The sequence below is a fragment of the Haliotis asinina genome, chromosome 1, assembly GCF_037392515.1.
Source record: "Haliotis asinina isolate JCU_RB_2024 chromosome 1, JCU_Hal_asi_v2, whole genome shotgun sequence".
Lineage (NCBI taxonomy): Eukaryota > Metazoa > Mollusca > Gastropoda > Lepetellida > Haliotidae > Haliotis > Haliotis asinina.
In genome coordinates this window covers 82,185,855-82,202,509 of record NC_090280.1, presented here as the reverse complement: position 1 = coordinate 82,202,509, position 16,655 = coordinate 82,185,855, and the positions used below count along the sequence as shown (strand labels likewise).

At 38.6% G+C, this 16,655-nt stretch overlaps 1 protein-coding gene across 1 annotated transcript; it reads left to right on the top strand.

Annotated features, from left to right (window-relative positions):
- Positions 1 to 583: 583 nt before the first annotated feature.
- Positions 584 to 15,548, top strand: LOC137283438 (serine/arginine repetitive matrix protein 1-like). Its single transcript, XM_067814925.1, has 8 exons — positions 584 to 682; positions 1,435 to 1,596; positions 2,647 to 2,751; positions 4,052 to 4,175; positions 8,674 to 9,113; positions 9,918 to 9,970; positions 10,882 to 10,983; positions 11,935 to 15,548. Exons 2-8 carry the CDS (start codon positions 1,450 to 1,452, stop codon positions 12,137 to 12,139), a joined length of 1,176 nt encoding a protein of 391 aa, XP_067671026.1. The 5' UTR covers positions 584 to 682; positions 1,435 to 1,449; the 3' UTR covers positions 12,140 to 15,548.
- Positions 15,549 to 16,655: the final 1,107 nt, after the last annotated feature.

The window sequence follows — 16,655 nt, the reverse complement described above, 5'->3', positions numbered from 1 at the left end:
GCATTTTGTGTATTTGAGGTAGGTAGAAATCCGTTAAAATCACACTTATATATTAAAGTGCATAAAAAGGCAAATTCAAACCACAATATTAATCACTTGTTAAAGTGACTCCCCTTTTTGTGTTTAGTGAATGAGTTTGGTTTGGAGACACTCCCGCCCCCTTCCAGATAACTTCATCATAAGAACATAACTGATTCACTGTTCATGTATGATGCCCAGGGTTTCAGCTAAATACTGAATGTGCTGTGATGACTCATATCCCATGAACCACATTGGAACTTTGGATATGACATTACTAATGATCCTTTCAAGATAAAACGGAAACTTTACAAAAATTTTACATCGAGAATACATAGTTACAGGTTCACTACGTTTTGATATCCACTCGTACTCAAAGCAATTCTTAAAGTACGGTTTCAAGTATGTTTAAGATATTATATTTTGTTCGGGTTTTGGTGGTGAATAAAATACAATACTTTACATTTAAATATTTAACATAAATCACGGTATCTGGGAAGGATACTGTCGTTCACATTTCAACATCTTCATTTATCGTTTCCACGATCGGTACTACTTTTAGATCATTCCGGAAATGCCACGCATGCGTGAATCTGACTGCGCGAAAATTTGAAAACAAAATTGAATAGGTCAGGTTCATTGCAGATTTAGCAAGATCACTAAGGTAACCTTTGAAAATGTACGACCGAAAGAGGACCCTCAACACAAGGGTTAAATTTTGTGTGATTATTTTGACGTTTGACATAATGAACAGGTTTAGAAACTCGCATAAACTAAAATCTGAAAAGTTGAACGTCATTTGCATGTTGTTGTAAACACCGAGTAAGTGACACTGACAGCTGTTAATGTTATGCGAAAGTTTTACCACTGTCAGATGGACAAAATGTCCGATCACTGCCCAGAAGATCACTTTAATAGAATGACATAAAATTATTTTCAGCGTGACATGGTGAATTGTTGATATTTTGGGAAGAGTTCCACCCATACGCCACAGGAACCCGATATCGCACTGTTGGTTATATATGACGTGCTGTAGATCTTAGGTCTATGTTTAACCAACAGTGTGATATCGGGTTCCTGTGCCATACCCCCATCTTCCCACTTTTTGCACTGTTAAAGGGAGTCCTTCCCCTTAGTAACATTCAATACTGAAACAAGTTCATTGATTGTTTTTACCTGTTCTAGTTTACAAAATGTGTATTTAGGGTGAGGCATGCATGTCAGTAATTTTGGTTTTTGATAGGGTCGGGGGTAGCTCTTAGTAGTCTTACCCCATGGTTGCTGAAGACCAATGCATCGGTCAATAAATTGCCTGATGGTTCCCATGTTCCATTTGTAAGAGTTGAAAAACATCTTACATCCAGTGACCAACATCACCCTCACTGAAATTGAAGGTTGATTATCCTCATGTTGCAGCAGTTGTAGATAATCATGAGTGGATTGACCGCTGATCATGACCAGGTGGAAACACTGGATGAGTTTGATGAACCTCACCGTCTGAAGAAGAGCTACTGCTCCACTATGACTGAGGAGGAGTATGAGGATCAGGCAGCTGCAGAGACAGACAAAGCAGTTCAGGTATATGCAGGAAGCAGAATGTGATGCATGACTTGTACTTCAGTAACAGTAACAGCTCATATCCAGGCACATTGCTTGCTCACAGCACCACATGCATTACTGTCCCCAGTCATGCTAGGACACTATCATACTTTCTGATACTTTTTCAACTCCCTGGGGATCATACAGTCATGCTGCCTGCTAGGTGCAGTTAATTTAACTCTCATATTGCTAGCACCTCCCCTTGGATACCCATTTTACACCTGGGTGAACTGAGACAATGTGGATTTGAGCAAATTGTCCACAGATTCTATGCAAATGTGCTCACTTCGGGGCCCAAACCTTGGTGCCTCCAGAGGGCATCGAACCCAGGCCTTCAGCATGATAGGCAGACACCTTAGGCTAAATAAAAAATGTGAAATGTTTCTGGGGCATCAGTGCATCATTTTTATTTGTGTTCATAACAATTTTTTATTGCCTTTAAAAAATAAATTTTTGACTTGCCAGTGTTCTGATCATCCATTTGTCCACTATAGGAATCAATGTCTGTAAGAACAATAGTGACTGAATCTGCAACTCATTAACGCATGCTAAACTTTCCAAGCTGTATTTCTGAAAGAAAAGAGTAAAAATGTGTACCTCCCTCGTCACTTTTTTTTTCTATCAAAAGTCCTATTGCCCTTGTCACTTTTGAAAATAATGTGCCCGAGAAACATTTTAGTTTTTTTATGCTGCTCCATCACTGCACTGTTTATCTCCACAATGGTTAAACCCCAAACTAGCTGATGAGATCATTCTGAACATTAATTAAATTATTGCCAACATTCAAATTTGCAAATACTGTTGTTCGTATTTCGTCCAACACCAGTAACCACATTACATTTGGTTCCACACAGGCATATGACCTTCGTTTGCTGCACTGAGATAGTCTAATGCTTTTGATCAATTCTATGTTTTTATAATAAACATAGCACATGTACTGCTAGACACAATTCAAATGATACTTGTCTCCCTAAGATCTTGGTGTTAGGAATGGCCAAGTTGTTATCACAACAGTTTCCACTGTTTCAGGATTTGGTGAAGTATCTGGATTCCAATCCAGAGGCTTATGCTCGTATCCTGAGAAAAAAGAAGGTTGAAGAGATGGAAAATGGAGGAATCTATTCCTACCTTAAGGTACTTACACATAGTAGCATTGAGTATTAGTACTCTACATCAGATTCTACATGAAGAGAGGATGATGATGTTGATTGAGATGGCGATGATGATGACGGAGGTGATGATGTGTCATAAAATCCATGATTATCATTTTGAATACCTCACCCCGATTTCTTGAAACAAACTTAAGTTTTTACTCAAATTTCAAAATGAGTTTGACAATTTGAAACCACTGAATTTGTAACTCATCTGCACTTTTTAAAATAGAAAATGCTCAAACACCTTAAGGTATATATTCACAAAACTCAAACTGTCTACTATTTTTGAGTTTAATATCAATTTCAGTACATTCTGGGAAATGTATTTTCTCAAGTTTTAGTAAAAACTCTAACTTATGTCAAAACTCAGACCTAAGTTTGTTTCGAGAAATTGGGGTCAAATCTTCCAGTTTATATTTCTAGTTTAATGATCACCATATCTCACTGGCTGCACCAAAGTGTTAAGATCATCAACTCAGGTTTTACACCCATATCAATATGTGATGTATTTGATTATCTCTTTAAAGTGAAAATAAACCTAGTCCTTTCCAATCAAAATGTAATTTAACTCATATTACTAACTAATGATTGCTGAAAACTTCATGGTCAACTCATTGGTTGTTAGTTTCATAATGTTATGCATCAGAATATAACAAGTTAAAATAATAATGGTAATTCATTTGTATAGCACCTATCATCCAGCTGACTTGTTTTTCACTGGAGGCTGTAATCAGAATTTGATTATCATTACCCTAGATAACTCTGTCTGTGAGACACAAGAAGGTTAATCACCTACATGTATCTCACCAGGTACCCATTTTCTGCTGGATGAACAAAGACAATTCTGAACAAACTCACTTGCCCAAGGTGTGACCACATGTATCACATGTGTTTTGTTGTGGGTCAGACTGAAGGCTCAGAAACTGTCAGGAGTCAAGCTGCTGAGTACTAAAACTAAAACTAAATGCTTAAAACTTGCTTTATTGATAAAGTATCTTTAATCATGATTATTTTGAAAATGTCACAATGAATATGTCGGTCCTTTTTATGTGTAACCAACCCTACTTTTGACATTAGCTCTACTTTTCGTTTCGGCTGACACTTTTTAAAACGAGCAAATTCCGCAGCAGCAAAGTGGCAAATTCTGCACGGATTCTGCACGCAAATGCGTTTTCCACAGACCAGACGTTTTTCTGCATGGCAAGGTAAGTTCCATGATTTGTTCTGCAATCGCGGAATCCAGAGGGACTGAGAAATACCTTTGTTTCCAATGGTTCCAGGTGAAGACGATGAGTCTGTTCCACGGAGAACACTACCCAGCATGTCTAGTTCCACCTGAAGAGGCTCAGAACCATCTCAACCACCTCAAGAGAGGGATGAAAAGGGCTTTTGAATATTCACAGGGTAAGTTATTAGTGTCTGTCATGTAGCTATCCGAATTTGCCCAAAGTGTCATTTCACACCCCTCCTTCCCAACAGGATTATCCATTGTATCAACATCCATTCCAACTACAAAGGGTGATTATCTTTGTTTAAGACTTCAGTTACTGTCAGTCACTTACTAGTAATCTGTGCTCCCTGAACTAATTACATATTCTGTTTATTGATTGAAATCGCACACTTGGATTCAATGATGAGTATGGGTATGTGTGAAAAAAGAGGAATATGGGATGGTCATCCTGGGAGTCATGTTAACTGAAACAATATGACATATATCATGAATGACACCACTGCCATCAAATAAACAGAATTCTGTAGATTCACGCAAAATTCTCATCCCTGTGGATTAGGGCAGCTAGCAGTCTCTAATATCAGTGTAGGAAAGATAGCCCATCCCAATGTCTAAGAGGGATGAATTTTGTGGAGGACGGGTTTTAAAAAATCTAGTCCGTCCTCATGTCAGGTCAGTTTTCAGATCTTTCTGAGATGTTAATGACTTGTCTGAACTCTGGTTCTGTAATGTTGTAACCTGATGATTCCACTAGGAGAGATTTAACAGTCCAAGCTCTGTGTGTGCTTATTAAATGATAGCTTAAAGGTCACATGCAACGTAAAACACAACTTTGCAGATTCTGGTACCTTTCGGTATGCACTTACCGAAACAAATCATAAAAAATGCCAATTCAACCTATAAAGTTGAAAAAAACGCAATGAAAAAAAAGTCCGCGAAATTGGAGTTCAAACGTTTCACTAAATTCCCCCCACCACTAGGGGGAAAACTGGTTTCAACAGCTGTGCTGTGCTGCGTCCATAAACGCATGCGCAGTGAATAGGTTCACGGAGCTTGAAACAGTATGCATGCCCAGCGTCTGAGGTCGTGAGCAGTAGTCTAAATCTTGGTTGTGTACACAAACAAGTAAATAATCTACTCGTTACGTAAAACAACTTGTTGATTGTGGTAAGCAGTCTCTGTCACAGAGAAAGCTCAGTGTCTGGTTTATTCACACCTATATGTCTGTCTGCTTGTGTGCTAAAGACAACATGCAATACACAGCTTCAATCATTGACCACGTGCAATTTGAACTTAACACCTATCAGACTATACAACATAAAGAAAATAAGTTGATTTATGACTCGTGCACCCGAGTCACGTATCTGCCACATATTGTAATTAGGCACGTATGATACACATGACATGTTTTTATGTCTGTGAGTTGCAAACAAACTACATTCATTTTTGTGTGGATCTGACGGATCCACATTTTTGTGTGGATGAGTGGATCTGACGGAAACTGGTGCAAACTCTTGTCAGTTTCAAGTCCTGCTTTGTACTTGGACGAATGATAGATTCCAGCCATGCAGTAGTTTACCATCTCTACTGACATGATTTTTTATTGGATCGAGCGCAAATTCAGAGAACATGTATTTTCCAAACCCAACATCTCTATATACATTCTTCATGGATATCGACTTCTTTTGGTGTATATGATTTTGTTTGACAACAGTATATGAATCCATACTGAAACGACGCATCAAGTACACAAAAAGAAGTTGTTGTCCATAAAGAATCTTACTTTCTTGTGACTGGCTATACTTCTAAAATGCCCATCTAACAGATCATTTTTCTGTACACACAATGAACCCTCAGCATATCAGCAAATGAAACAGCCAATCGGAAGCCGTCGTTACACTTGACTGCATATCCACCTGCTATGACTGGGTTCGGTCTCCTGAGGGCTCGTTTCGGGGGAAGTAAGCCCAAGTACAAAATATTGCACTTTTGAATCGTGATTGTACGCTTATAACTGTGTTTATTTGGGTTTTTTTAAAGCAGCAATGTATATTATATGTCTTGAATAAGTGATAAATGTGTTTTAATTATGTTTGATTTTTTTGTTCATGTGACCTTTAAAATAAAACAAACCAGTTTTAAGTCTTGAAATGGTGTTTTATTTATGTTTGGAGGACAGGCTAGATTTTGGCAGGATTGTGCAGTCTAAGTAAACTTAGTCTTAGTGTTATTTGTTACACTCCACCACTGAGTCTAACAAACCCTAGTAGAAGGTCACATCAGGTAACCTTCGAGCGACTTATGACCATCCAATCAATAGCAAGACGGTTAAATAATGTAACCAATCAGGCAACAGCTGCTACTTAGGGGTCGGAGGGACTTACAAAATATTCAGGTCACTGACACAGATCCCTCGACAAATAAAAATATATATACGTTTGGGGTTTCTGTTGACATGGTTAACATTGGCTAATATTTCCGCAAGATGACATCCTTGAATATTGCCCCTATTTTCGGCGACTGTTTACTCTCTGTTGTCATGGTTGTAACATCGCTTGGAAGCGATCGTGCGCTAAATACTATTCAGAATCGTTCGTGTACGAACCTTTTCGAGATAAAAAGTTCGAAATGGATGTGTGAACATCCACTTTCACAATTTGGTGAGCTGTGTTCTGATTGGTCAGTCTCAAAGGTAAACTTCCCATAAGGTTTTGTTAGACTCAGTAGTGGAGCATAATGAAAAGTACTGGCAGGATTGGTAGACAGGCTAGATTTGCTAGATCTCTTCTACACTGCTAATATGTGTATTAAGTGTTTTCTTTGACATTTACGTCATTACTGCAGGGTATAAAATTACCATTACCAAATAGTCCAGGGCCCTGTTGCACACAGCTGTTTTATCCCTTAGGAGATTGTAAGTCCCATGCTTAAAGGTTACATTTAACATAAAAGAACACAACTTTGCAGATTCTGACATCTTTCAGTATGGACTTACAGTAACATTTGATCTAAAATGCAAATTCAGTTTAAAAAGATGAAAAATAATGTGATGAAAAAAAATCCTCCGAAATCTGAGTTCAAACGATTCACTAATTTCAACCCAGATGCTGTGAAATGTGGTTTCAACAGCTGTATTGTACTCATAGCACATGTGCAGTGAATATGTTTGCACAGCTCGAAGCGGGATGCCCGGATTAGAAGTTAGTGGGCAGGAGTAGTCTTTTCTTGTGTACACAAACATCAAAAAGTAAATATCTACTTGTTACGTAAAAAACATGTGATAAGCAGCCACTGTCACAGACAAAACTCAATGTCTGTTTTATTGACACCTATGTGTCTCCCTGCTGTCTGCTAAAGACAATATGCAATACACAACTTCAGTCATTCAATCACATGCAATTTGAACTTAACACCTATCAGCTATACGCTATAAACAAAGAGCCTGGAAAATATCTGCCTATGAATCAGCCAGTGAAAGTCTTCGTAACACACCCACCCGCTCCGACTGGGTTCGGTATCCTTCGATGACAGTCGTGCTTAGGTCACTTTCAACAAGTAGCCACAGGACTTGTAAAATTAAGGCTAGAAGCATTTCCATATAGACTACTATATGTGTAGTAGCTGTTTGGCAGATAGATTTTGCAGAAATTTGACATTAGTAATCTTTGTCTGAGCATGTAGGCTGTGCACACCTGATGTAGAATGGATATTATCCCTAATGGTCGACCTTCCAGAACACATAAGACAGTGTGCGAAATAGTTTCCAGATTTGCCAGCAAGTCAGACTAGCTATGCCTCAAAGTTACTAGCCCACAAAATAATTCTCTCGCCCAAACTTTAAACAAAGAAACTAAGTTAAAGGTAACAAATATTGATGAGAATAAAATAAATATTGTCCTCATGACATGGGTTTGGTCATTAAGCTGCTAATATGATGAACATTTTGATCAGGTCATAATCTTGTATGATTTGAAGGTGTATTATAACTTATCAAGTTGGAGAGAGTGACATATTTACAAAATTACCCCATGAAAATTATCTAGTAAGTCTACTGGCCTGAATGGAGTTTTGCTTGCTGCAAGCTACAAGTATTCAGTATATACACTAGTATATACACTGACTCATCTAACTCATTGTCCAACCATTGAAATTCAAGCTGCACGTGTTGAAAGTGGAACAATTTCATTAGGCTGTCTTTGCAGGGCTTGATTTAAGAGATCATAACCTACTTGCACCAACACCTAGTTGCACCAGCCAAATTCTACATATGTTCCAGCTACACTGCTTTTATTGCAATATGTAGAAGTTTACGCACTTAAAAGTTGACTTGCAACTTAGACTAATGACTAGGTTGTATTTTGTAATATTGAGTTGCACCAGTGCAAGTTATGGAACACAAAATAAAGCACCGCTTTGGGTACACCGATTAAAGAGTCACAGATTATGCTATTTGTTGTACAGAGTTGTATACCCTGGCAATTCCTGGGTGGCACTGAGTATGAATTTTATCTGTTCACACAAATGATAATATTCATCTATATTATTTGGAGTTTCCTGCCTCAGTGAACTGAAAGTGGTGTTATCCCAAATGATTCAAAAGTTTTTATAATAATTTATGCCAAATATGATATAATCTAGTGCCCCTTATCAGTACTGGTACTTTGATTACAGAGAGCAAGGGAAGACGATGCTCATCTAGACTTGCTGCCAGGAAGCCCCTGGCTGATGCCTCCCCTCGTCTCAACACCCCGAAGAAGGAAAGGTCACACCAGTTGTCCAAGAGAGCAAAGAGAGGCTTGTCTGAGCCTCACTCAGAAGTTCCAGTTGCCAAGATCACTCCCAGTCACCCCCCTTCTGTACCACCACCACCCCCTCCTCCACCACCCCCACCCCCACCACTTCCAACTACTCTCGTCGTTAAGCCAAACTCAAAGAAAGTCTCACCCAAGACACGCTCCTCCAAGACATGCTCACCCAAGACACGCTCACTCAAGACAAAATCACCAAGGACAGGCTCACCCAAATCCGACTCACCTGAATCTTGCTCACCACAAATAGCATCACCATTAGAAGCCAATTCAGCTAGTGGAGTTGACAGCTCAGATCATGAGGTAACCAAAAGTATCCAGTGGTGGTTTTCTCCTTACTTCATGCATGTCCTTGAGTTATGGCTGTACACATAAAATCACTAAGGTTGCAATGGTTTACGTAGGTCAGTCACTAGATTTGGAAACTATTATTGGTGTGTTGGTCTCAACCAAATTTTCTACTGGTTACAGAAATATACACAAAATGTTGGAAGTGTTGTTTTCTCCTGGTTACAGAAATATACACGAAATGTTGGAAGTGTTGTTTTCTACTGGTTACAGAAATATACATGAAATGTTGGAAGTCTTTTCTACTGGTTACAGAAATATACACGAAATGTTGGAAGTGTTTTCTACTGGTTACAGAAATATACACAAAATGTTGGAAGTGTTTTTTTAAATGAAACCGAAGTGAAATCTTTTATTCAGGCACTGAGTAATTATGTTCTCACATTTGAGTTCAAATAGATTGATGGACCGAATTTCAAACAATATGTAGAGATTTAAGTCAGTTTCTTTCGTTTAACATACTGAAATTTTGCAGTTTGAGATAGGTTCATATCACACAAATTGACTGTCAAACTGAAGTGTTCAGAAGAGGTTTTGTTCCAAACTGGTTTTACATATATCATGTTTAAGAATGTCCTGTGAAAAGTTCAGAAATATTAGAATTGGCATATTGTCTTACTTGTCCAGTAAAATCAGTAAACATTCAGGTATAAAATGTTGGCATTTCCACTTTCTGACATGCTAGCCATGACAAATTGATGCTGTCTAGTGTGTTTTATATATGTGTATATGGTTGAAGCCAATGTATTCTCCTTTCAGTTTATCACCCCTCCTACAGACACAAGGCCACGAAGAAAACACCGGAGGACTGTGTAAGTATGCTGGGTAGCCTGAAGGAGTCACTTCACCTTGCACCTGTGAAGATCTGGGTTAGAATTGATCTTCAGTAACCCATGCTTGTCAAAAGAGGCGACTAACAAGATCAAGTGGTCAGACTCACTGACTTAAAAAACACATTGTCATTGTATTCCAGTGGTATAGATGGATGCTCATACTGTCAATCACTGGATTGTCTGATTTGAATATTTACAAAACACTGCCATATATTGGAATATTTTTGAGTGTGAGATAAGACAACCAACCATCTTTCGATTTTGATGTTATTGTTTGAGGTTTCAAATATGGAATTCAATGGTATCAAATCCACAATGACATACTTGATTAATAGATTCTACTTTCATGCCTGAGAGACTGAAAAAAATATCATGTATTGCATCTGTGGGTAGGTACTGACGGCCTTACAGCTATCTCATGTCGCAGCCTCACTAAACTCTGATACAACAGGACCCGTGAAGTAGAACAGGCCTTCAGCAACCCATGCTTGCAATAAATGGTGACTATGCTTGTCATAAGAGGCGACTAATGGCATTGGGTGGTCAGGCTCGCTGACTTGGTTGACATGTCATCGGTTCCCAGTTGTGCAGATCAATGCTCATGCTGTTGATCACTTGATTGTCTGGTCCCGAATCTGTTATTTACAGACCGCCTTAATATATCTGGAATATTGCGGCGTAAAAGTAAATTCACTCACTCACTGATATGACAGGTGTGAAGCCCATTCTGGTGTCCCCTGATGTCACATTGCTGAAATATTGCTAAAAGTGGTATGAAACCAAGCTCACTCACTCACTCTGATGCAACAGGTCTGATGGCAATCTGTTGACTAGAGCTGTTGTACTAAGTGGCTTAGAAATGATTAGAATGTCCTGTTGTTTATGTGTAGGTCCAACAGCTCAACATCCTCTGTGTCCTCCCTGTCCAGCATTCACTCCGAACTCATGTCCTCCAACCCACTCCGTCGATTGCGATCCACACAAGTCATCAGGTACAGTTTAACATCCCTTGGCCAACATCAGCACAAAGCAGTGTTAGTGTTAGTGGCTACATTGTGCATAACTTCCTTACTCCAGCATTGACCAGGGGTTCAAAAATCCCATCGCCCGACATCAGTTTTCACTACTCGCGATCAAATAAGGCATTTTACTTGTCCATGGGCTGATAGATGATTTCCACTTTATATTCAAACTGTAAATAAACTTGGGGTTCATTTCATATTTTCTCATAATGTAGCTATTAAATTTCGTAACAAAACTTTTCTGTGTGAAGGTGTGACATCACATTCATGATGAAAAATGTGGTTTTGTCTTCAGCCAATCCATGACAGTTTCGAGAAACTTTGCTGTCAGTGTTGTCACCGCAAACACTGCTTATTTAGTGTTAAAAACACACACAGAAGTAAAACATTCAAAACATATCCTACTTAGCAGCCGAGCTGATCTTTCCTGATGTATAATATGATGTTTGTACATGCTGGTTCTGTTGTAGGATTGTTGCACTGTATTTTGAATAGGGCTGCAACGATTCACCCAGACTTCAATACTATTCCATTTTCAATATTGGACCCTAAATTTGATCATTGTCATTTTATTTCTTCATAAAAGTAAAAATACTAGATTTCATAGAACTCCCATCGTCAACTTTGTGATGTCTACCAACAACAATTTTCAATGGATAATTAGCCCAACATCAACCAATCACAATTTGCCTTGTTCCAGTATTCAAAACTGTTCGAGATGGAGTCAAAATTAAGTTCAGGCTGCATAGAAATATTGGAAATAGGTATACAAATATTGAATCAAAATAGTGAAAATGGTTAACAAAAATTGAAAATACAGTGTCGATTTTGATTTTGAATGAATTGAAGTATTGAAGCATGTTGCAGATGTATGTGTTTGATGTGTATAACTCATATTGATTCATCTCTGTTGGTGATAAGGTCACCTGGTGGCACACCTGTCCGAGCACCTGCAGACAAGGAACATCTTGCCCACTCCGAGCCTCTCCATAAAGCATTAATCTCTGTGATGAGGAGGAAGTTTCGAAACATCCGGACTCCGAGCCCTCAGTCTGCTGGTCACAGTCGAATGAGTAGTCCCAACAGCACGTCAGCCTTCAGTCCATCACTGGTGTTTACACCTTGAAGCATTCATACTGTGTTTAACAGTGCTACTTATAGACAAGCTTTTGACAAGTCATTTATAATCAGAACATCAAACAGGTTTGAAACAGTAAACAATTGCTTGCTGCAGTAATTGTTTACTTGCAAAGCTCTGTTGGGCGTTTATAATGACAACTGTAAGTCATAGACCATGAAACTTAGGCTTAGATGGGAAATGTGATTTCATGCAGTGTTCCAAGTAGACAGGGTCCTGTAAGCTTAAGGTTGACAAATTTATTCAGTTGCTTGATAGTTCTAATTTTTAGCGGGCCCTGACAACCAGCTGTATATTTTAAGCTGTAAACATGGGAGATGAATCATATCACCAAGATTGCTTTGTGAAACAGGGTGCAGCTTGAAAGTACTCCACTCATTAATCAGTCCTCTGCACCTTAAAGGTCACATGCAATGCAAAACGCAACAGTGCAATATTTTGTACTTGGGTTTACTTCCCTCAAAAAGAAACACCCGGGGGACACAAGAGTAAGGAAGACTTTTCATTTACTGGTTCATTTGCCAATAGGAAGAAGACTCATTGTATGTATATAGAGATGATCTGCTTGATTGGCATTTCAGAAGTATGATGAATAATTAATGTGTATAATTATTTTATGGATAACAACTGCAATGGGTGCAGCACAATGCAAGATAGATGGTGAAACTACTTTTTCCCCCGGCGCTGGAGGAAACTTAGTGAACCTATTAAACTGTGATTTCACAGGCTTTTTTCATTGCATCATTTTTCAACTTTATAAGTTCAATTCGCATTTTGGATAATTTACTTCTCCATACCGAAAAGCATCAGAATCTGCTATTTTCATTTGCGATTGTACACTTATAATTTTGTTTATTTGTTTTTCACAATCAGCAATGTATACTTTATATCATGAACAAGTGATAAATGTATTTTGATTATGTGTGTTTTTTCTTGCATGTGGCATTTAATCTGTCAGCTTGTTAACCAGGATACAATATTATAAGACCAGTTTATATGAACTCTACACAGTGCCGTAGGTGTCACATACTTGCCGTTGATACATTTACTGATCTGCCATGAACTTGTAAATATTTTTTCCTCCAGCCAATATGCTTTGTCTGTTCTTCCCCAGATTTCATGAGACCCTCACATGATTTTTTTGTGTATTTTAATTTATATTGTGAGAGTAAAATTTCAGGTCTACAGTTTATCCATCGGTCCCACTGGGTTCACACTTTTTATTTTAATTTGCTGGGTCCTGATTGTAGCCCTACGAATGGTTTGTGGATCAGGATCAAGGTTATCAGTTACGTTGCTGAGTTGCAGATACTGATCACATGTAAGTGTGTAACATGCTTCCTTGCAACATACAATCCCAGCACAGAATATTCACACCTCATTTCAAAAGTTATGTTTCACAATGGGAATTATGTATGTTTTAACATTAAACTTTATGATCTCAAGAAATCCTTAAAGATTGGTTTTATGTAATGTAAAGATGGTAAATGTTACAGTATCTAAATATCTTTTAACTTTAACTGTGTGATGCTTTGCAACATTGTGATAAGCGCGGGATTGTGCAAAATATAGAGGAGGAAGCTTTAAAGTCATCAAATTCAGAAGACTGATGTAATATCAATATTTTAACTGCTTGGTATACATGTACGTTACATTTCCATCACAAGTCAATACAAAGGTAGGATATGATGTGTAGCAGTGATGTGTGACTAGTTGTGATATAACAGTGAAAGGCTGTGTTTAGCAGAGAAGTCATATTAGCCCCGTAGTAAGTATGAATTGTTTATGACCCCTCCATCTGCCTGTGGACAGATGCAGAAGGCAGGGATGGCAGTTTTGCACGAACCTGCGGAAATCCGCTGATTTAAATGCAAATCAGTCGATCCTGGACCCTGTTGGAGGTCTGCTGCCAGATCTCAAGCGGAATTTCAGCTGAAACCATATTTACCTGTTGCTATCCCTGAGTAGGGTTAACACCTGACTGCAAGCCTGAGATGTGTGGACGTATAGGCTCGCATGACAAATGTTGCCAAATTAATCTCAGTTCTCAGTAGTCTGAGCAAGCTCTGGTTTCCTCCTTCACCCTGCAACCAAGCCTTGAACTGATTTGTTGGTTTTAAACAGACTACACCAAGAACAATATCTTCTCAGGGTGATGGAGGAATGTGGCAGGACAGATTTATTATCATTGACTTAAATATTAACTGATTGTTACTAAATATTGGAAAAGTAACTTTGAGCAAAAATACCAGAAAAAATCAACATATTTCACATCAGTGAGTTGTACCTTATTCAAGTTTGGATTACTACCAAAATACTGTCCTGAACATAATTAAGTAGCAACCCATAGGTAAAGGCAACCCATAGCAACCCATAGGTAAAGGCAACCCATAGCAACCCATAGGTAAAGGCAACCCATAGGTAAAGGCAACCCATAGCAACCCATAGGTAAAGGCTAAGTTTGTGTAAACTGATATTTTATTTCATAAGAATAGGTTCTGTATAATATTAATGGTGCCACAATTTTCATATGGATAATCATTGATAGGTTTTCCCATTCATGATATTCCAGTAATCATTTTAGCCAACCCTAGAATGTGGTGCAAGTATTAAAGTATCTCCTGTGATACCTGCTCTGAATTTGTACATACGTGGGACACATCTGAAGTATTCAAACAATGATCTTCCTATACACCATTTACTGAGTTTCAATTTGATTATATCTGAGTGACATACAATGGCTAAATACTGCTGATGTGACTTTAAATTGTAACTATAGTGGAGTGAAAGAAGGTCCGGGGTAGAATAGGCCTTCAGCAACCCATGCTTGCCATAAAAGGCAACTATGCTTGTCATATTAGCTGACTAACAGGATCGGGTGGTCAAGCTCGCTGACTTGGTTGACACATGTCATCAGTTCCTGGTGTTCCCACTGTTGATCACTGGATTGTCAGGTCCAGACTTGATTATTTACAGACTGTCGCCATATAGCTGGAATGTTGCTGAGTGCGGCATAAAACTAAACCCACTAAGTTAAAAATGACTATGGAATGGATAACACTATCATCTTAGTCCTTGCACATCACATGTTTGTCCTGTTCCACCTAAATGGTCTTTTTCGTCTTTCTGACACTTTTGCATGTGCATATGAGACACTCTGTTGAAAGCAACTGATTTCATCTCATGGGCTTCTCACTATCAACCATCGGTCTGCATGACTGGTAACAATGGCATAAAACAGCAGTCACTAATTTCCAAGACCTAACTGACCATATGTCATTATTTTGCTTGACAAGAATTTTACAATCACAATTACATTATAGGAACATGTGTTTCAGTTGGTGATAACAGATCCCTGGAAAGTATTGTTGGTATGCAATAAACAAAAGTTGAAAAAGGACTGTTGTCTTTGTTTCAGTGGCAGCCTTATGAGTTCATTGATAAAATGAAAAAAAAATCGAAACACAAAAAGAACTAGGTTATTAACAGAAGCGAAAATGGCCAACAATTTTCCCAAGAGCAGATAACTATGGTCGTTTTCTAGTTTCTGGCATTTACTCTTCAAGAAATATTAATAACCGAGCAGAATGGCAATGTATGGTATAATACCCAACAACTAAAATCCCTGACCCTCCTTATTGACTTTATGAAAAGTTGAATTTGACATTGAGGTACATCCATATATTGAGGGAGGGCTAGTTTCAATAGGTTAAACTTTTGTACAGGGGAGCCTCTAGCGTAGCCTAGCTGCAATACCATACACCCCAAACATTCTGACCCATGAAGATCCGGGACAGAATAGGTCTTCAGTAACCCATGCTTGTAAGAGACAACGAACGGGATAGTGTGGTCAGGCTCACTGACTTGGTTGACCCATGTCATTGGTTCCCAATTGCGCTTATCGATGCTCGTGCTGTTTATCACAGGATTGTCTGGTCCAGACTCGATTATCTAGAGAGAGCCAGCATATACTTGGAATATTGCTGAGTGCGACATAAATCTAAATTCACTCACTCCAAACATGCTCCATTAGCCAATACTAAACTTTCATATGACGTTTAGAGTTCTCGCTCTTCCTTTGATTTACATTCGCATGTAATATCCGTACATCACACATGACTCGGTTATTCGTGATAAAGAATTTCCAACACGAAGTACCAAATGGATTACCACAGATCGGCACTCCAGGCGGTCACGCGGCCAATGTGAAAACGTCATCTCTCAGTGAGAGTTAAGATGATCACGGAGGAAACATAAACAAACACAGAGGGTCCATCAACCCATGGGCCCCGAATGAGTAGTAAAGAACATCTTTAATTTACCGAACATATCAATGTTATTTTTAAACTGTTTGAAGCACGGGGCCTGGATCATAAAGACTACCGAAGTTCCATGGGAGACGACATTCATGAAAGTACATATGGTCGTTTTACATGTGTCAGTCCACATACAAAGCCTTTGGCGGAACCAAGGAGTGGTTCAGGATTCAAACACAGACCCCAAC

Coding starts and splice junctions, on each gene's coding strand:
- LOC137283438 (XM_067814925.1), top strand. CDS start 1,450: ATGAGTGGATTGACCGCTGATCATGACCAGGTGGAAACACTGGATGAG. Junction 4,176..8,673: donor GGCTTTTGAATATTCACAGG/GTAAGTTATTAG, acceptor CTTTGATTACAG/AGAGCAAGGGAAGACGATGC. Junction 10,984..11,934: donor CGATCCACACAAGTCATCAG/GTACAGTTTAAC, acceptor GTTGGTGATAAG/GTCACCTGGTGGCACACCTG.